The sequence below is a fragment of the Tremella mesenterica genome (genome assembly GCF_000271645.1).
Source record: "Tremella mesenterica DSM 1558 unplaced genomic scaffold TREMEscaffold_1, whole genome shotgun sequence".
In the NCBI taxonomy this organism is placed as follows: domain Eukaryota; kingdom Fungi; phylum Basidiomycota; class Tremellomycetes; order Tremellales; family Tremellaceae; genus Tremella; species Tremella mesenterica.
The window spans coordinates 4,868,202-4,887,455 of NW_006711225.1; the positions used below are offsets into that span (position 1 = coordinate 4,868,202).

The following is a 19,254-nucleotide window of genomic DNA, read 5'->3' on the forward strand; positions in this document are numbered from 1 at the left end:
GAGCAGAAGTGCGGCGATGTTAGGCGGAGTTAGGCTAAGTAGGGACAATGGGAGCAGAAGTGCGGTGATGTTAGGCGGAGTTAGTCGAAGGAGGAAGAGGATGGCCGAGGGCTCGGGGAAGTTGGACGAAGTGCGTTGAAGTACGTCAAAGCGCGAGAGGGTTGGATGAACGTCTAGGAGGAGTAGATAATATTAGCTGAGAAGATCGCTGAAGTTCTTCAGCGATCCTTGATTGTTGTCAGTAGTGAAAGACAGATAGAGATAGCTATAAATCAAGATACATCGCCATCAGTAGAACAAAACCCTAGTTAGAGTAACTACGCCGAAGTACGCCGTAGTTACACCCCTTTCGACGTCTGCGCCCTCCTGGTTGGGTGAGACATCGACTCAGAGCGTGAAGTTAGCCGAGGTTCGTCGACCGTCGGTCTATTAAGAAATAGTTGTTCGACGGCCGTGACAAGCAAGTCCAGGAGGTGTAAATGTGCATACAGCATTATTCACAGATCGCCCAGAGTGTCAATACGCCCATTAAATGAGAGTTGGGTGATCTGCAAGGTCAGTGCGAACCGGCCTGCGAATTCAACTGTGAATGAATAAACCCCTTCGCGAATAATGCGAATTCACACATTTATGGACAGTGTAGACCCCTGGGAGTCAGAAGATATGCAGCAAGCCATGGTAGGAGGTTCTAGTAACAAGTGAGGGGTTTTTCTGCTTCCAAGATGGTAATGTGGAAGGAGTGGGGTGAATAACGGGTTGAGTGGGGGGTTTTTCGGATGAATTGCAAAAATGGGGTGAAAATAATTCAAGAGGTGGGGGGATTATCCCTACGCGCAATCGGCAACCGGTCGGGTCATGCGCCCCTGACCGACTGACCGACTGGCCCAGCCCTTATCGCCGTAGGAATATATGTACTGTACCTAACCCATCTCTAAGTCTAACTTCACCTCCTCATCATGGGGTCCACTGCGTCCAAGGCTGTCCCATCAGTCTCTTCCGCTACAGCTCAGCTCCTCCAAGTGCAGGAGAAACAGACCTATCTCTCTTCCCCCCCACCCTACGTCAGCGACGACGAACCAGTGTGGGCTAGCGTCCCTGTCGACGCGTTGGCGTCTTGGTCATCCAAAATTGACAATGTAGGCCGTACCCCGTCTCTCTATAGAGTGTTGCTGAGGCTCAGGACCCATCTTTGCAGCTATCCCGATTGGTTTTGAGTAACTCGGACCCCGTGCAGACCCTTATCTCTCGCAAAGCACTTATCAAGGACGCGAAGGTGTTCAACCTGACTCTCAAAGGTGAATACCCTGGACCCAGAGTCAATCAAGCGAGTAGTGGACGATGTTGGCTCTTTGCAACGAGTAAGTCATCATCTAATGGTGGTTCTCATCGTAAGAGGCTAAGATGAACAGCCAATGTGTTGCGATACAATGTTATTGAGGTATTGGGTTTGGGCGACTTTCAGCTTTCTCAAAGTTACTTGTTCTTCTATGATAAGCTTGAGAAGGCCAATTACTACCTTGAGTTAGTCTACAACCTTTCTGTTGGAAATCCAACTGATCTCCAGGAATGTACTTCAATTAGTGGATGAACCCTTGGAGGGCAGGCTCATGAGTTACCTCAACGCAGCTCCCGTGAATGATGGTGGACAGTGGGACATGGCCGTCAACATCATCGGTGCGCGGCCTCTTGTTTGATCCCTCTCCTTCACCCCTCTTACTCCTGCCTTGTTACTGAATTAGTGATTTCTGTTCAGAAGCGAACGTAGGTAGAGGCTGACAGACTAGAGAAATACGGTGTCATCCCTCAGACTCTTTACCCCGAGTCTTGGTCGTCATCCGCTTCCTCCAGACTTGACTCTCTCCTTACGTCTAAACTTCGCGAATACGGTCTCATCCTTCGTGCAGCTTCTCCAGGAGAAGCCAGAAAGTTGAAATCTCGAATGATGTCCGAGGTGTTCACCGCTTTGTCCATCACCCTCGGTTCTCCACCGAAACCGACGGAGAAGCTCACGTGGGAGTATAACGACAAAGCTGGCAAATTCCATTCCTGGACTGGAACCCCAGTTGAGTTTTACGATGCATTCGCGAAAAGGAAAGGGATGCAGCCGAAATCGTCGTTCAGTCTCATCAATGACCCGAGGAACAGCTACGAAACGTTATACACTGTGGAAAGATTGGGAAATGTCTGGGGAGGCAGACCTGTCCAGTGTGAGTGTTCGACTTTCCCACGCAGCATCGTAGATGTGTATGTAAAAACAGACATCGTGGCTTTGAGAGTCCGTGACATCGGACTTCGCTGAATTTATAGATGTCAACGCACCCATCGAAGCTCTCGAAGATGCAGTCATCGCAGGTATCAAAGCGAATACCCCTCTTTTTTTTGGTTGTGATGTGGGTAAATGCTCCAACACCAAAGAAGGTGTGATGGATTGCGAGCTGTACAATCTCAAGCTGGCCTACGGGTTCAACTTGGGTATGACCAAAGCTCAGCGTCTGGAATCTGGAGAAAGTTCGGTAGATATGATTTTGCTATGTTCAAGGAATTAGCTAAACTCCAGATGACTCACGCTATGGTGATCACCGCCGTACATGTGGATGATAACGGCCGTCCTGTAAGGTACAAGGTAGAGAATTCATGGTCGGAAAGTGCAGGAGAGAAAGGGTGGTTCATGATGACCGCTCAATGGTTCCGCGAGTATGTATATCAAGTGAGTGTCAATCATCGGGAAAGTAATGATTGACTGATGTTCAGGTGGTGATCCCTCGCAGTGTTGCGGACAAGAAATGGACAGCTGTTTTGGACGGTGGAAAGGCCGTCGTGCTCAAACCTTGGGACCCTATGGTAAGTTGATGGATGCGTTCGTCAACAACTCATTGCTAATCCCGTAGGGCTCCTTGGCGTGACTGTGATCTACACTCGAAATTTGCTTTCCATACTTTGGGCCAATCTTCACGACCGTTTATTACTGCTACAGTTTTTGGACCTCTACCTCACGTTGTCTTATTCGAATTTCAAGTTGTTAAAGAATGCATCCTACTACTTCCGGTCTCAATTCCAATCCCAGTTTCATTTCCAACCCCCACATTGTGCAAAATTCCCTCGCTCATTCTCACCAAGGTTGCACACCAGCTCTTCGAATAACCTTACCTGTAAACTCATCCTGTTTCCCTTCCACAACATCCCTCACAAACTCTCCACCTACTTTCGGATCCTCCGCGCCCATCTTTTTCATCATATCTGCCCCCATCCCTCCTAATCCAGTAGCTAACAAACCCGGACTGACAGCAAAAACCTTGACTCCATCTTCCTTCAACAACCGTGTCCATTGACGTACAAGCATGTTCATTCCGGTTTTAGACGATCGATAAGCGGGAAAATCGATCAATTGCGCATCCTTTGGCCATCCTGGGGGAGGTGGGCGATCAAGAGGAAGTGTTGAATCCTCCGTTGCGGAAAGTGAAGAAACACCAGAGGTGATGAATAACAATCTTGGAGAGTGGGAAGATAGAAGAAGAGGAGCGAATGTGTGAGTCACGATATGTGTACCGGTCACGTTGATATCCCAAGTTTTGTTCCATATCTCTCGAATGGACATGGTGTCGTCTCGGAGGGCGAGATCGAATTGAGCGCCTGGGGTGAGTTCTACCTCTTTACTCTCGTTCTCTCTTATTCTCGTCTCTCTCACTCTTCCTCTCTTCTGTTACATTCAAGGTAACCTAGGGAGCAGAAAAGATGATGATGTATCTTCAAAGTGTTGACCGACATTCCCACTCTTGTCCCTTCAGACTAGGTCGTGTGAGAATGAGGAAGAGAGGAAATAAAACAAGGCAACCAATATCAATATCGGGATAGGAAACGAAGATGAGTATCCGAAAGTACTGTGTATGAAAGTTGATACTATAGAAGAAGATGGTGATAAGTTAAAGGCCATGATGAACTTCATCATCATGGTGAAGGGAAGAAGCCAACAACAAAAAGAAGAGGAAAACCACTTACCTGCATTATTCACAAGCACATCTAACCTATCCACTTTTCCACTCACAACCTCAAAACAATTTTTGATACTCTCATCATTTTCCACATCTAATTCTACACCCCATGCTTCGGATTTACTCTCAGGATAATCATTCTTGACTAACTCAATCGCTTTGATGGCTTTGTCCAACGATCTACAAGCTAAGATGAGGGTGTAAGTGACGGAAGAATTAAATAGAGCTCGTACGATTTCTAAACCTAACCCGGTGTTGGCTCCTGTTACAAGTACGATAGTAGACATTCTATATGACTATAATTCAGAGGGTAGTCGTGGATCAACTTTCCTGTATGTACATACATATATATATGTGTGTACTGAAGGACTCCGGATTCGACGGTGGGTTCCGACCACCGATCGCCGATACGGAGTAAGATGCAAATGTCCGAAGATTCTGAGATAATCACGCCGACGCCGAACAGTTACAACCGAGGGCCGAGGAAGTCTTGGCGTTGAACGAACTACTTACTGGTAGCGAAGACAAAACATGTAATATTTTGTGGCTTGGTCCATAAAAAGCTAGAGCTGTAATGACATTTACATTGATGATTGCATACAAATAGCCCACAAAATTGGATGGATAGATATATCAAGAATGTAACACACGTAAATCTCTACCGAGTTCCTTTTATTCTTTCCTCGATGCTAAACCACGCGATAACGCCTCACAAGTCTCTTTAGCATCTCCGAATAACATCCTAGTGTTGGGGTAGTAGAACAAGGGATTGGGTACTTCTGCATATCCTACAAAGTTAGTTCTTGCTGTTTCATCACTTCCAACGATTATAGTCACCACCATCCACTACTCCACAAGGTTCACACAAAGTTACCTCGAGGATAGATGGATTACTCGAGTGACTGACGACAACAAAAGATGATGAGATGAAGGGAGATGATTCGTTGAGAAGAAAAATCAAATAAGATTTACCAGATGACATCCCTCTCTTCATAACCACCACTCCCTTACTTTTCCAAACATTTAAAACTGGCATTCCAGCTATAGCCGAACCAGGTTCTAAAGCAATAGGATTAACAGTATCATTTGCTCCTATGACAAGAACAACATCTGTTTCTTTGAAATCATCATTGATTTCGTCCATTTCCAAAACAACATCATAAGGTACACCAGCTTCTGCCAAGAGAACATTACATTGTCCTGGCATACGACCCGCAACTGGATGAATACCGAAACGGGTGTTGATTCCCTTGGAACGTAAAGTGGAAACCATTTCTGAAATTGCGTATTGAGCTTTAGCAACTGCCATACCGTAACCTGGTACCTAAACTTTAGCCATGTTCACATAATCACCAAAAAGCCATAACACAAACATCGCGGGATATCATAGGAGAAGGAAATGAGGGATGTTCGGAACTCACAATTATTACGGAATCCGCACTGGTCAACATGTCAACCACTTCTTCCACATTGGTCCGAGTTACCGATAAACCTTTGGTAGAATCATCAGCTGCTGTTGTAGGTGCTATACCGCCGAAGATAACATTGACAAGACTTCTGTTCATGGCTCGACACTGGTGCGTTAGTCTTGGGCTTCTTTTCAACTACACGCTCTCCCCAGATCTCCTCCATCGTCCTTTCCTCGGGCTTGCCTCCAACGGAGACCATCGACTCTCCTCTGATACTACGAGAGAAGCGGGACCCTTGGGAAGAGGGGGGGGGGAGGCGACAACTCACCATGATATACGACAAAATACTCCCCGACGCCCCAATCAAACTTCCCACACTAGTCAACAACATGTTATCCAACATGAACCCTTCCGCCACCAATGCAAACCCAGAGTAGGCGTTCAAAACAGTAACCAAAACCGGCATGTCGGCACCACCGATAGCAGCTGAAGTTGTCCAACCTTTCAAGAAAGACAACCCTGCATTCGCTGCCAAACAAGCCGCTCCGATGGCAGGTGCAGTCGGTGCCATAGTCAAGAACGTCCCCATCGAGATCGCATTGGCAGCTAACAAAGAGGAGTTGATTAGATGTCTACCGGGTAAGATGGTAGGTCTCGAACTGACTCTTCCTGCGAGTTTTAAGAAAGCGACGATTGAACCGGTAAAGGTAATACCGCCGATGAGAACCCCGAGATATGCCGTAGTGAGATGTAAAGGAGAAGTGTGACCTTCCAAGACACTCCCAGCGGAGGTCATCACAGCCGCTAATCCGACCACGCTGTGTAAAGCGGCAACAGTTTGTGGTAATTGCATGGGAGAAACACGTCGACCTATGGCGAGACCTAGACCACCTCCAAGGGTCACGAGGATGGCTAATTGACCGAGTTGTTCTTGAGTGAAACCGACTGCAGCGAGAGTGGCGAGAAGACCGACAAAGACACCTATCATACCGAGAGCATTACCTACTCGGGCGGTGGTCTGTATGTGAGCTAGGCTCAAGGAAAAATGACACTCGACAGACAAAAACTCCGGGTTTGTTTCCTGCCTAAGTCTTACACTGAGGTGAATATGGAAGGTGATAGCGGAGATGCAGAACGGACCTGTGATGATAATCCAGTCAATGCTCCGACACTGAGCATAGTGCTGATGAAGTAACCGGCTGATACTAACCCTCCTAATCCACTACTGGCAGCGTAGATGAAACCTCCACCGAACAAAGCGGCGGGTATAGAGTAAAGCCATCCGTGCTCTGGTGGATCGGTAGGTCTTTTGAACATGTCAAGCATTCGTTTGGTGATGAGAAATCCACCGAAGATGTCTTTTCATGATCAGCTCTATCCCACCGAATTTCTTTGATAAGGAATACCAGAATAGTCGGGGATTCTGATAAGTGCGAGAGACTTACTAAGATTAGCCAGGAAGACACTTGCCGCACCTAGCAATTGGGGAAATGTATGAGGTAATAAACCTCCTCCCATAACGAATAAACCTCCTACTCCGACCAATCCGGACAAGGCATTCGTAACCGCTATTCAACCGTAAGCTCATCCTCAGGTAAGTCAACCTAGCTTACACATGAGAGGAGAATGAAGAGCGGGAGTTACACTCCAAACAGCTCTGAAACCAACCATACTGGCCAAACCCAAAGTGGTGAAAAGATCCATAAATACCGGTCCGGTCGCTTTACCCAAGGCGAGAGCCGTACCCATCCCACCAGTGAGGAGGGATACCTCCTTGACTGATTTTCGCCAGGGTGTGATCTCAACCTTTGGTGTTTCAAGCTTCGCAGGTGTGGGGGCAGAAGCTATGGGAGCAGAGGTGACTGGAGCTTGAGGAGCAGGCCAGAGAAGTTCATGTTGGTGTGTCACGATGGATCGACGGACAACTTCATCGGAGAGATCTATATTGTAGTGTCCATCCGATCCAATTGATAGAAGGAACTAGAATCAGCTTGACAGCATTGAACAGAAAGTAAAAGGTCACCTTGGTAATGTTGTTAGAATACAAGGTGCTCGATTGTGTTGATAGGCGGGAAGGCAGATCCTGTGTATCGTTCAGCTTTGCATTCCGAGAATGGGAAGGGGAAGACATACGGTATATCCCAGAATGGTCACTCCATTATACACCACCTTCTCCCCAGGCGTAGTCAGCTCACAATTCCCACCCGTCTCGGCGGCGAGATCGACAATGACCGAGCCGGCTGACTATCAGCACGAAACCGTTGCAGATGAAAAAGCTTTCAGTAACTCACGTTTCATGGCCTCTACATGCTCCTTTGTGATCAACCTCGGAGCAGGTTTACCGGCTGCATCCTCAGCGAAGTTTCTTCAGTATCGACAAGCTTACGGATCAAAGCAGTTGTAATGATGATATCTACTTCCTTGGACTGTTGCAAAAACAAAGCCATCTCCGCCTCCAGAAAAGCCTGTCATATCAGCTATCCGCACTTTCAATAGATGACTTAACCCACGTTTGACATTTCTTTGGCGTATCCACCTTGACCACTCCCATCCTCTTCCATGTCTATGGTGAGAAATTCCGCTCCTAAACTCTCCACCTGTTCCTTTGCAACCGGACGAGTATCAAATCCCCTCACGATCGCTCCCATCCTTTTAGCTGTGGTGATGGCACTCAATCCCGCCACTCCAGCACCGATCACCAAAACTTTACCAGGAGGTATCTTCCCTGCCGCCGTAGTTTGACCTGTCAAAAACCTTCCAAAAGCGTTACTCGCCTCGAGAACTGCTCTGTACCCGGCAATATTTGCCATACTTGATAAAGCATCGAATACTTGAGCACGAGAAATACGAGGTATAGCGTCCATCCCGAAACTTGTCACACCTTTCTTCTTGAGGTGCTCCACAAGCTCAGTATTGATACCGGGATAGAGGAAAGATATAAGTGTCGAACCGTCTTTCAAGGCATCCACTTCGCCCCCGTCTAGCATGGGCGGCCGGACTTTCAGAACGATATCGGCAAGGAAAGGGTTGGAATCGAGAGTAGCTCCTGCTTTGGAGTAATCTTCATCTCGAAATGAAGCTTCAGCACCTGCACCTGGGGAAACGAGTACTTTTGAAAATCCCTTTTTGAGAAGCGTCGATACGCCCTGAGGGGTGACGGATACTCGACGTTCATTAGGGAATATCTCTCGTGGGACGCCGACTGTCAGATGGGAGTATGGTACACCCGAAGGGAGTGGAGGGGATGCTGAGGTGGTTGAGGATGCTTCTGATCGAGGTCTGGAGGTGGAAAAGGTCCTAAGGTGACGAGGGGGAAATAGGTGGGGTACTAAGTGGAGGTCAGTAGTGATCGCGTCGATGCTGAAAGGTGGAATGCTCACCTTGTCTGACACATCCCATCAATCTCGGAGCGACATCATAGCTCCATACTGGGGCAGATATCCCCATATTCCCAATGCTCGTAGCTGCCTTGGTCGTCGAGTAGGAGAAGATACATACATGTCGTAGTTACCAGGAAGGTGGAGGAGTGATGGTCTCCGGCTGTCATCGGGCCGAACCCGGCAACGCGGCCATCTCCGCGGGGTATGCTGCAGAAAGGTTGGCTGCAGCAAGCATTTCACAGCAAAGAATGGGCAGATGAAGATGCAGTGTCCATACATCTCGACCTAGACAGAAACAATATTTAAATGTCCATAAAGTGTCCTCATATGCAGAAATCATGCGAATCATAACTCTCTCCCGTGGATCATCGAATGGAAACCCCCTTTTATATCATAGCCGCGGCACCTCCAATCACTCCTGCGACCAACCATGTCAAACCGGAAACCCCAACGTTGACCGAGGCGGAGCCTGCGGTCGAACTTGCGCTTGCACTAGTACTTGAGGTCGAAGCTCGACTACTCGTCGTACTTCTCATGGTAGTCATTGACGAAGCTCGGCTTGTGATCGACGCTGAACTCGAACTGTTACTCATGCTGCTTGACATCGAAGAGGCCGATGACATGCTCATGGATGTACTTGAGACCATGCTTCCGCTACCCGAGCTTCCTGAAGCTGATGCACTTGAAGAAGGTGTTGCGGCTAAGTTGGCGGTACCTCCACCGACGGAGGCGAACGGGGTACATTGATAGGTCGCTGCTGCCGGATGAGGGGCTGGGGTGGTAGGGTCACCTTGATTGAAGGTGGCTCCATCGTAGACACCGGGTTGGAGAGCAGGATCTGAGTCACAATTATCGAAACCGCTACCCTTTCATGTCAGCGTTTTTTCCTCCCCAAATATGAAAAGGTATAGATAGGGAGACCTACCATATCACCGGGAATAGTGAATGAACATCCCACTGAACGATTAGTACCAACGTACCTCATAATGGCTTGTTTGGTAACTCACAGGTATCATAGATATGTTCGCACCATCCAGCAGCATTGGGTCCATCACGACAGGCTCTGAAACAAAAATCGACGGGGGATATGAAAGATGTCCATTCGTGGGTTTGCTCGTAATTCCCGGTGAAGGCATTTGTGAAGACCACACCACCTTGTGGGTTACCTAGACCGGTCCAAGCTGTCTCATCAGCTACAATCCTACCAATTGATCCTCAACCAGCCGGTTCCTGAGCGGTGAAAAGCAGGGATGAAAGTTGTTTGAGTGTGCGAGCGAGAATGGCAGAAAACATACAATGCGGCTACATGTCAGCGCCTGTCGACATGTCTCGAAGAGCGAATGACTCACGTCCAATTCACCACCATCATCCCCCGGATACAAACCCATTTTTGTCATCTGAAAGGTCAGCTTGAAAGGATAGTAACCTGAAAAGATAGACGCACGTCCCCTTGACCGGTGACTTGCACATAAGAGACTTGATCATTGACCACTTTAACGAAGTGAGCACCGGTGAGGGTACCAGAAGGAATGATTCGAGTGCCATAACCGTCCTTCAAGCAATAACTGACGGATCAGCTATCTATCCCCTTTGAGTTTAGTCTGATCAGAAAAAGGACGGCATTGCGTTCATCACTTTGCTAGATATCGAGGGTTCTCGCACGCACAGATCCCATACATTATCTTGAATCGTAATCGAGATGAAGAGGATGTGATAAGTGAAGGATAAGACATACCTAACAACGATCTCCTCAACATTACCAATCTTGTTGGTTCCGTCTCCGAGGGGTGATGTGCTGTCGGGTGGTCCCCAGAGACAAAAATCGTCGGCAGAGTTGATGAATGCGTTTTGACATTTCGACGTTTGACTGGCTGTCGTTCCACATTGGTTGGTACCGTATTGACCCTCTTGTGTCTCGTCAGGTTCACTGCCAGGGTAGTATGTGGCGGTGTATTGAGCCAATACCCTACTGCTCAAACCGATAACGGCGAGAGCTACGGAAGTTTTTGTGTATTTCATGATTCGTGTTGATGGCAATGAGGATTGAATGAGAGGATTAGTAGAAATTGGTCAATGGGGACGAACGAGAAAAGAGGAGTGAGAGGGAAGGGATCAGTAATGTCTATCAACTGAGATCATGCTGAGGTTACGAGTATATAAGTCGATGGCCGATGTGTCCATGCGGAGGAACTTGCGGATGTTTTGACCAAATCAAATCGGAGGCTTGGAGTGGCTCATCAGGAGGTTCTCCCCTTATCCCCTTGGGGCTAAAGCTTTGTTCAGCTGCACACTCCCTCTCACGGAATCAAGCCTGACTTTACTAGACTTTGATGCATCGCCATACCGTCCCACGGGCTTCGGTTTTCCCAACTTTCCGCGCATATGATCCGCCAAAGGCGGTGTATCATGTATCAGGTACTTCGGCGTGCCTGAACGGACAAGGATAAACAAAACCTTCTTCCCGACGATCGCGGCGTGGTTCACATCATCCCCTCAACCGGGTCATCAGACACTTGACTTTTACCGAGTGACAAGAACTCTCGTAAAATCTACACGTTCTCAAGACCGCCGGTCACTATTGCCAAGACGTGGAGGTATGGGATCTTGAAGTGATCAGTGGTGGAGTTGTGACGTCTTTATGGTGGAGGAGATTCATGACAAGTGGAGGAGGAAGTGGAGGTGAAGTGGAGGGATGTTGAAGATATAAGAAGATTGATTTTTCGACGACAGGAATCACTCATCCACAATTCCAAGAGCTCTTAAATCTCACCCCTGCTCATTACCTCACACTTACACGTATCTATCAATTACTTCAGATATGCCTACCGTGCTTATCACAGGAGTTACAGGTTTCGTGAGTTCATCCATCTGACACTTGTACGTGAGCTGACATATAGCTCGCAGCACATACCGCCGTTCGTTTCCTCGAAGGAGGATGGAATGTCCGCGGTACTCTAAGATCCAAATCGAAGATACAGGCTCTGAATGAAATGCCAGAATTTAGGCCGTATATCGAGAAGGGAATGCTTGAGTTTTACATTACCGGTCCTTTGGAGAGCGGTGACTATTCGGAAGCCATCAAAGGTATGTCAACCGTCCTTCTATAATATATCATCATGATCTACCGTGCACTTTTACGTCAACATTCTTTTATCTATCTGGGTTTCCGTGGCATAGCGAAGAGGTACTGATATGCAGGTGTTGACGCTGTCGCGCACGTAGCCAGTCCGGTCGAGTTTGAAGGTTCAGACTTTCGAAAAGATTACATGATACCAGCTGTTAATGGAACGAAAGGTGTTTTAGAGGCTGCAGCGGAAGAGAACAGTGTAAAAGCTGTCGTGATGACAAGTACATATGGTATGTATAATCACTCTGTTTTCCATAAGCACGTATTTCTCCTCTTGTCTATCACATCTTTGTCCCCCCCCCCTCTTCGTGGGCGATTTGAATCTGTCAACTAAAACTCAGGTGCTGTAGGAGATCACAGAAAACATCCGACTGCTCAGGCGGGTAAATTGGTCAATGAAGAAAATTGGAATCCATGTACCATTGAAGAATTGGAGAAGATGAGTTCTGAGAATTCCGAAGGGTAAGTCTTTGTTCCTTGATCATTTCCTTTTCTTCCTGACTACCTCGTTCACCTCACGGGACTCGTTTTGGTAGATTTGACCAGATCTTACTTACGTATAGAAATGGAGCTTTCCTCGCCGGTTACCTCTATTACATGGGTGCAAAGAAATACGCCGAATTGGCTGCTTGGGAAATCCAGAAAAAAGCGAAATGGTCACTTGCAACCATGTGTTGTACAATGATTTGGGGTCCACCCAGTACGTCTCCTCCTCTTCCTTCAAAACACCATCATCGCTGATTCTACCAGTCCAACCTCTTTCTTCATTGAGTAAAGGTGGTATGTCAACAGAATTCATGTATATGATTCTCGGAGGTAAAGAAGCTCCCATCATGGACACACTTTTCCCTTACTATGTCGACGTGAGTCATTTCTAGAGATACACAACGAAGAATAATGTTGATATCTCAGGTCAGAGATGCCGCTGAAGCTCATTATCAAGCAATCATGAAACAATCTCAAGGTCGATTCATCCTTGCCGCATCACGTAAGTATTTTATGATCTTCGAAAGGAAAGAGATTAACAAATAGCATTCTCATATCAGCAAATCGCTGATGATGTGAGGGAATGGTACCCTGAGGAAAGCCATAGAATCCCTATTGGACATCCGGGAGAATACGAATTTGAGGAACCTGGCGTGTACAAATTGAGTAATGAGAAGAGCAAAACGGAGTTGGGATTGGAATGTGAGTGTGATTGGGTTTTAAGTATCGTACTTCGATCTGACAAATAGATCGCCCTTGGGAAGAAACTATCAAAGATACGTTCGACCGATTATTGGTATTGGAGAAACAAGGATTGAATTGAAATCGATCTCTATATCAAATACAGAAACACTTGTTACAATATGTATTCTTGAAGATATGTCGACCTCGTCCTGTATAAGCGTACACCTGTAAGGCTCAAGTACATGTTACCAGATGCGGGAAGCAGATGACGTGTTTGAACTGAAAGTTTGTAAGACATGATCGTCAGAGTGAGACATGATCAACACCGTGAGACATTCAAAAGACATCAGCACACACATATGTTTTGTGAGAACGAGACCTGATCCAGTGGATGATTCGAGGAGAAAGTCAATGACTTTTGGTTGCTGATACGACTGATACATAGATAGAGTACCTTGCAAAGTGAGACATGGTAGTACGGAAGAAGGGGAGAGGCAGTGCCAAATGTCACCGAGTCAGGTAAGATTGCTTAGCCGAGTGAGACACTCATGGCTCGGGGAAGGAATGTCATAGTACAAAGTAGCAAAACACTTCTTGGTAACATTTACCAATGTTTGTTCAAAACTGTGGAAGACATTTGATGACAGGACAGAGGTTCCGTAATGTCAACGTGTATTGTTCTCATACATAAACTGACAAGCATAAGTTGAATAAGGTCGGAAGTATAAGCAAGATAAGGTCGGTAGTTTGGTGATGGTAGTTTCTGTCACATAACAGAACAAGCATTCGATTTCCTTACCCCATCTCAACGCCTGAGGTGTACATTGCTTTTCACAGAAAATACGTCTTCAGCCTGTTTCTGAGCTTTAGATCGAGAATCAATACTACTTCTGGTCTTTCCTCTTCTTCCACCCGACGTAAGCCTAGTACTTTTCCCAGTGATTTCAGTGTGGTTCTGTTTCGGTCTGGGTTTTTCGGGTTTATCACGCTTACGATCAGGAATAGGTTCTGCATAGAATGACTTGGCAGATAATTGATTTCCGAATTGAGCCCTCCATTCTAGATAAGCAGCTTGACTAACAGCTGCGGTAAGACATTGATCAAGTGGGATGAGAAGAGATGCGGGTGGAGTCGATAAAGAAATGTCTTGGATGAATTTATGAGGATCATCTCTGAACTTGTTGAGTGATTTTGTCGTTGATCTGAGAAATCAGTTTTCTCATCGTGTAACTTAGATCAAGAGTCCTTCAACTTGGACAATCTTTTGATATGAATATCAAGGGGTCCTACCCCCGGAGCTGTCCCATAGGGGATTATCGAAGTCGTTGATTATAGGGACAATCGAGATCAAGGATAATGAGAGTTCAAAAGGGGGTCATAGAGGAGGTGATAGGGAAGTTGAAGTTTCTCATGGAATGATATTGATGATGAGTTATCATAAGGGCGTGATTTCACTTGAATGGAATAAGAAATATGATCAGATTAAAGGGAGAGTAGGAGTAGAGTAGAGTACTAACAGATCAACGTCTTCCATTTTCCCTCTAAGATAAGATAATATCATTTGTTCTGAACAATCTATCAATCGAGATAATCGACGTATAGCATGATCATTAACATGTCTTTTTAATTCTCTTCGTTCAGCTTCTGTTCTAGCCAATTCCCATTGTTCTTCATTTCCAATCATCCTATACTTCAATTGATTTAGAGCTTCTTTTTTCCTAAAGATTGATTAGCTATCGTCATTCATCTTTCATTATCAAGTAAAACAAAAAAAATTGACAACTCGTTCCAAACCCCTACTTGAAACCAAGTATCAAATATGATAAATTGATGTAAAGTATAAGAAACTCCCTTTAAGTCTTTGTCTTTGTCTTTGTAAAATGTCTAAATACATTTATGGCAATGAAAGAGTTAAAGAGTTGAAAAACTCACTCTTGAGATACCCATGAATCAAGTAACAATTTTCCCAAATCATTCTCATCATATCCCAATGACCTAGCTAAGAAACCAAGCGTCGTTTCATCTCTCATCTTTACAAAAGTCGGTGATACATTCGGTTCAATGAACTCACCAAAATTCGTCGATTGGTATCCACAATTAGAAAAGTCAGGGATCTGAGGAGTGTTTAAAGTACTCGTAGTGTTGGTGTTGGTGTTAGGCTCATCAAGTATTAATAAAGAAGGTGAAAACGATTTTTCTGGATCAGTGATACTTTCCAAAGGTTTTGGAATACACCATGTTGTTACCTTTCCTTCCTTTGCTTGGTTGTAAGGGTCGATTGTTGAAGTATGCTTAGGAGTGGGAGGATGGATTTCTGGGTGAATGTAGTTGTAACTTCCTTGCAACGCCGGGAAGCTAGAAGGGTTAACTTCAGTCTGATCAGAGGAAGGGGACCATGTGGGCAAGACAAAATTCTGCGAGTATAAGTCATTTGTGGGTGTGGTGGAATACGAGTAAGTAGTAGTAGTATTGACCTGGTTCCATGATTATTGTTCGAATTGATCAGGGAATAGAATCGGGTAGGTTTAAGTACTCAAGATAGTTAGATGATCGAAAGTGAAAATCTGGGTTTCTATATGAGTAGGGTCATAACCATACGGACTTTGAAATCGATGGAAGAGTGGGGGTTTCTATGGAATGGTAGGAATGGTGGGAATGGGAAAAGAACCCCCCATTTTCGTCTTCTTCACGACGGACGGATCTTGGTCCTTTCTTCCGTGAGATCGGGATACGTAGGGTGCTCGAACTCCGTATGAGGTGTTGAGGTTCAGATGGATAGGTGGAGTGGGTACTACCCACAACTCACAGGACCGTGTGAACAATTTCGTACGTATTGTGAAATGTGAACCAGGAAGGCCACAGATCCCACCTGCATAGACTCAGTTGTGGTGTTGGCATTGTGGTTGCGATCAAAGAAAAGAATTTGACGAACAATTAGCATAGCAAATACAACACGTACTGAAATACAAAACATATCTTGTCTGACAATTATAAAAGCATCTTGCACCACAACCTGCACACCTACACACCCTCACACCATTAGGGAGAAACACGATAAAACTTCAAGTCGTAATCCTCTCTCCACCTTTCTCACCCGCCCTAAAACTTAAAACCTCCAATACAGTCCTTCCACCTCTTTGTAACAAGATGACACATCTATCATCCCTAAAATTAACTCTCCAAACCGCATCACATCTTCTTGTGAGTTCACGGATAAAAGCTCCAGTTCTCATATCCCATAATTTGACACGACCATCATTACCGCCTGAAATGATATAACGATCATCGAATTGAAGACAAGTGACGGAATTGTCATGTGCGCAAAGACGGTGAAGACAAGTGAGGGTTGTGAGGTCGAATATGATCACACGACCGTCGGAACCACCGGTGACTAGTGTATCAGAGGTGAGTTGTAATTGACCGACGAGGGAGGTATGACCTTGTAGTAGGGCCATGCATGTTCTGTCATCAGTGTGATTATTCACATATGTAGCTTGCATGATCATAAAGACAAAAAACGATTCTGGTCTGATTGAGGATTAGACAGTCGGCGTAAAGGGTGAGTGTTGATGGAGGAAGGTGAATTGAAAAACGGTAAAGCAACTCACCCAGTAGCCGCATCCCATACCCTAACGGTCGAATCCAAACTACCAGTGACGACTCTTTCCCCGTCAAAGGCAATGGCGTAGATTTGGTGATAATGTCCTACGAGAACTCGAAGACATTGTCCCGTCTCGACATTCCATAACTGCATGTCAGTCACTGCACAGCTTCTCACTCGACTTCAATCAATGCGACAGACTTTTCATACAATGTTGCGTCACCATGTGCTGATGCCACGAACGATAGAATACAATCATGCTGCACCTTGTCACAATAAGATGAGGACAGTGGAATGTGAAAGTCATTGTAAATCAACTCACTCGACAGGTAAAATCATAGGACCCCGTTGCAGCTATATTCCCAGCTACCTCAACACATCTCACACTCTGTTGATGCCCTTGCAAGATATGTACACATCTGCCACGTTCTATATCCCACACCCGCAGTGTCCAATCGCGTGAACCGGTGATGGCCAATGGTTTGCCGTCAATGACTTTGAGACATCGAACAGTGGAAGAATGACCTCGGAGAACATGAAGGCATTGTCTATCTATGAGTAATTGTACTGATACAAGACAGAGCAGATGACTCAGTCACGGTGATACTGTAGTGACGCTCTAGATGTGAGAGGATGAAATGAATGCCAAAGAGGTGTATGGGTATGGCACGATAGCCAGAGAAGATATGCAATACCGACGGAGGAGATCAAGAAAATGGGTTGATGATAAGTGATGGAAAACCATAACTCACCCTGTGTTCGCATCCCAAACTCTGACATTCCTATCACATCCTCCAGAAACCACCAAATGTTTATCAGATCCATATCCCATAGCCGCACCGCAAAGATCACTCTGAACAGGTTTCTTCCCTGTGTAAGTCCCAGATCTGTTGTTCTCTTCACCCACACCCAGGGTGGTATTAGGTCTTTGAATGCCTCTCGAACTCGGACCTCCGGTCGGTGCATGTCGGGCAGATTGAGAAGTAGCCGCGGTAAATGATGCTCGTCGAGAACGTCCTTCTTCCCTGTATGTAGAGGGGGAGGTCAAAGAGTTGGAGTGCAAGTCTTGAGGAGTGACATATGATTGTTCCTGTGGAATAGGAGGAGTTGGCGGAGGTCTTCGATGTGGACTGACCAACATTAAAGCCCAAACACCTGCTTCGTGTCCTTTGAGACTGTTGAGCCATGCACCCGTACGAGAATCGTATACTTCTATTTGACTGTTCGCCATACCGACAACGATGAAGGTGTCATCGATAGCTAGAGAAGTGACTACACCGTCGTCGGTGTGTTTGTGAGATGCGATCAATTGCCCGCCGGTCAACCAGTTGGATTCTGATGTAAGCATCTGTTTCTCGACATGGGATTCGACAAGGTTGCAATCGATTGAATGTGGGGGAAGTGGCGAGAAGAAGGGGGAAGGGGAAAGTCCATGGTGAGAGGGAGGGCATGCGGGAAGAGTACAATTGACAGTACTCACCTGTGAGGTAAGCGTCCTTGAACTGCTGTTTGAAACTCCTTGGAGTCGTAGGAGGTGACATTGGTCTAACAGATCCTAACTCTGCTAAACGCGCAAACCTAGGAGTCGTAATGAAATTCTGGGCCAAGGGGTTCAAAGACACTCTTCCCATCTGCAATCTCAAATTGGAATGTGGGACTCTGGACACGAAAGGATTATCGAATCGACGAGAAGTGCGAGAGTGTGATGAGTGAGAGGGGAAAGGTGAGACGAGAGGGAAGAATCGAGTGCGAGTGCACATATGTTTCCATGTCGTTTCGTCTTGTAGAAGGGCGTACCAGTATTGGGATACTTGAGAGGCACGGGCAAGAGTACGAGCATCTTCGACCTATTTGTAAGTGTGAGGTTGAAAATTGTTCATTCTGACTCTTGGTGACAGTATCATAGTCAACACGGGTGGTATGTGAAGGATGAACAGGGGGCGGGGGGAGATGAGTAGATTTCACAAGGATGAAAAGAAAGTTGCTGAAGATTTTCAACTGCCAAAGACAGAAACTGGAGCAAGATGATTACAGGAACAGAGACGGATGTGAAGAGCAAGTTAAGAAGACTTACGAAAGACAGGCAATGCAACGACAATTCCAATGGCAGATCCTTCAAAAAGTCTCTCTTCAATCTCGGATCAATCCTCCTTGCCACTACCAAAGCTTCGGGTAATAACAACTCCGGTACGAGAGTTGACAAAAAAGCAAATCTTTGACCCTTTGACAACAACTTGAATTTTCCCATCATCTCATTCACGTCTGTATGTCCCAACCCAAAATCATTTTCGAAACCCCCATGAGAATGCGATCGGCGATGGAATAGATGGTCCGCACGTTTGGATTTTGAGCATCGAGTGAGGTTTTTGAGTCGTTTGAGCATTTTGGCGGAACGGCGAAAGACGTTTGGTCGTACAAGTCGTAGTAATGTTCCGATGGTGATGTTGGAAGCATCGGGGGTAGACGAGTGTGGAGACATGGTAAGGACGGTATCGATGCGAGAAATATCAGGAAGAGGTGGGGTATAAATGAGTGGGGGGATGAGCATAAGTGGAGAAGCAGTGTGTTGGAAGGAGAG

General features: G+C 46.1%; 6 protein-coding genes across 6 annotated transcripts; 2 read left to right on the forward strand and 4 right to left on the reverse strand.

The window, feature by feature from the left end:
* Nucleotides 1–956: 956 nt before the first annotated feature.
* On the forward strand, nt 957–3,050 carry TREMEDRAFT_73057 (uncharacterized protein; the record flags this gene model as incomplete). Its single annotated transcript, XM_007002142.1, has 9 exons — nt 957–1,136; nt 1,181–1,358; nt 1,410–1,521; nt 1,565–1,674; nt 1,785–2,207; nt 2,308–2,513; nt 2,558–2,707; nt 2,752–2,841; nt 2,889–3,050. The coding sequence occupies 9 exons, from the start codon at nt 957–959 to the stop codon at nt 2,901–2,903; spliced, it is 1,464 nt and encodes a 487-aa protein (XP_007002204.1). The 3' UTR covers nt 2,904–3,050.
* A 59-nt stretch (nt 3,051–3,109) lies between these two features.
* On the reverse strand, nt 3,110–4,276 carry TREMEDRAFT_24262 (uncharacterized protein; the record flags this gene model as incomplete). The annotated part of the gene is made up of 2 exons (XM_007000417.1): nt 3,110–3,603; nt 3,973–4,276. 2 exons carry the CDS (start codon nt 4,274–4,276, stop codon nt 3,110–3,112), a joined length of 798 nt encoding a protein of 265 aa, XP_007000479.1.
* A 287-nt stretch (nt 4,277–4,563) lies between these two features.
* On the reverse strand, nt 4,564–8,845 carry TREMEDRAFT_70959 (uncharacterized protein; the record flags this gene model as incomplete). Its single annotated transcript, XM_007002015.1, has 13 exons — nt 4,564–4,777; nt 4,962–5,313; nt 5,411–5,563; nt 5,727–6,416; nt 6,539–6,756; nt 6,844–6,966; nt 7,012–7,378; nt 7,422–7,481; nt 7,532–7,638; nt 7,690–7,743; nt 7,785–7,863; nt 7,909–8,666; nt 8,779–8,845. 13 exons carry the CDS (start codon nt 8,843–8,845, stop codon nt 4,662–4,664), a joined length of 3,144 nt encoding a protein of 1,047 aa, XP_007002077.1. The 3' UTR covers nt 4,564–4,661.
* Nucleotides 8,846–9,036: 191 nt separating this feature from the next.
* Nucleotides 9,037–10,882, reverse strand: TREMEDRAFT_37309 (uncharacterized protein). Its single transcript, XM_007000829.1, has 7 exons — nt 10,514–10,882; nt 10,223–10,343; nt 10,128–10,175; nt 10,074–10,080; nt 9,786–9,959; nt 9,704–9,735; nt 9,037–9,644 (listed from the first exon to the last, which is right to left on the reverse strand). The coding sequence occupies exons 1-7, from the start codon at nt 10,795–10,797 to the stop codon at nt 9,165–9,167; spliced, it is 1,146 nt and encodes a 381-aa protein (XP_007000891.1). The 5' UTR covers nt 10,798–10,882; the 3' UTR covers nt 9,037–9,164.
* Nucleotides 10,883–11,596: 714 nt separating this feature from the next.
* TREMEDRAFT_24957 (uncharacterized protein) lies at nt 11,597–13,214 on the forward strand (the record flags this gene model as incomplete). Its single annotated transcript, XM_007000501.1, has 9 exons — nt 11,597–11,632; nt 11,676–11,862; nt 11,977–12,135; nt 12,247–12,367; nt 12,469–12,605; nt 12,656–12,768; nt 12,818–12,893; nt 12,938–13,093; nt 13,141–13,214. The coding sequence occupies 9 exons, from the start codon at nt 11,597–11,599 to the stop codon at nt 13,212–13,214; spliced, it is 1,059 nt and encodes a 352-aa protein (XP_007000563.1).
* Nucleotides 13,215–16,137: 2,923 nt separating this feature from the next.
* On the reverse strand, nt 16,138–18,924 carry TREMEDRAFT_25331 (uncharacterized protein; the record flags this gene model as incomplete). The annotated part of the gene is made up of 7 exons (XM_007000554.1): nt 16,138–16,537; nt 16,684–16,823; nt 16,999–17,224; nt 17,429–17,527; nt 17,816–18,011; nt 18,157–18,523; nt 18,751–18,924. 7 exons carry the CDS (start codon nt 18,922–18,924, stop codon nt 16,138–16,140), a joined length of 1,602 nt encoding a protein of 533 aa, XP_007000616.1.
* Between the last annotated feature and the right edge of the window lie 330 nt (nt 18,925–19,254).

Bases quoted from the DNA above. Each gene is read 5' to 3' on its own strand.
- TREMEDRAFT_37309 (XM_007000829.1), bottom strand. From the start codon at position 10,797: ATGAAATACACAAAAACTTCCGTAGCTCTCGCCGTTATCGGTTTGAGC. The intron at 10,176-10,222 runs GTGCGTCTATCT...CTGACCTTTCAG, and splicing joins AAGTCACCGGTCAAGGGGAC to ATGACAAAAATGGGTTTGTA. The intron at 9,645-9,703 runs GTAGGTCTCCCT...CTGACATGAAAG, and splicing joins TCACTATTCCCGGTGATATG to GGTAGCGGTTTCGATAATTG.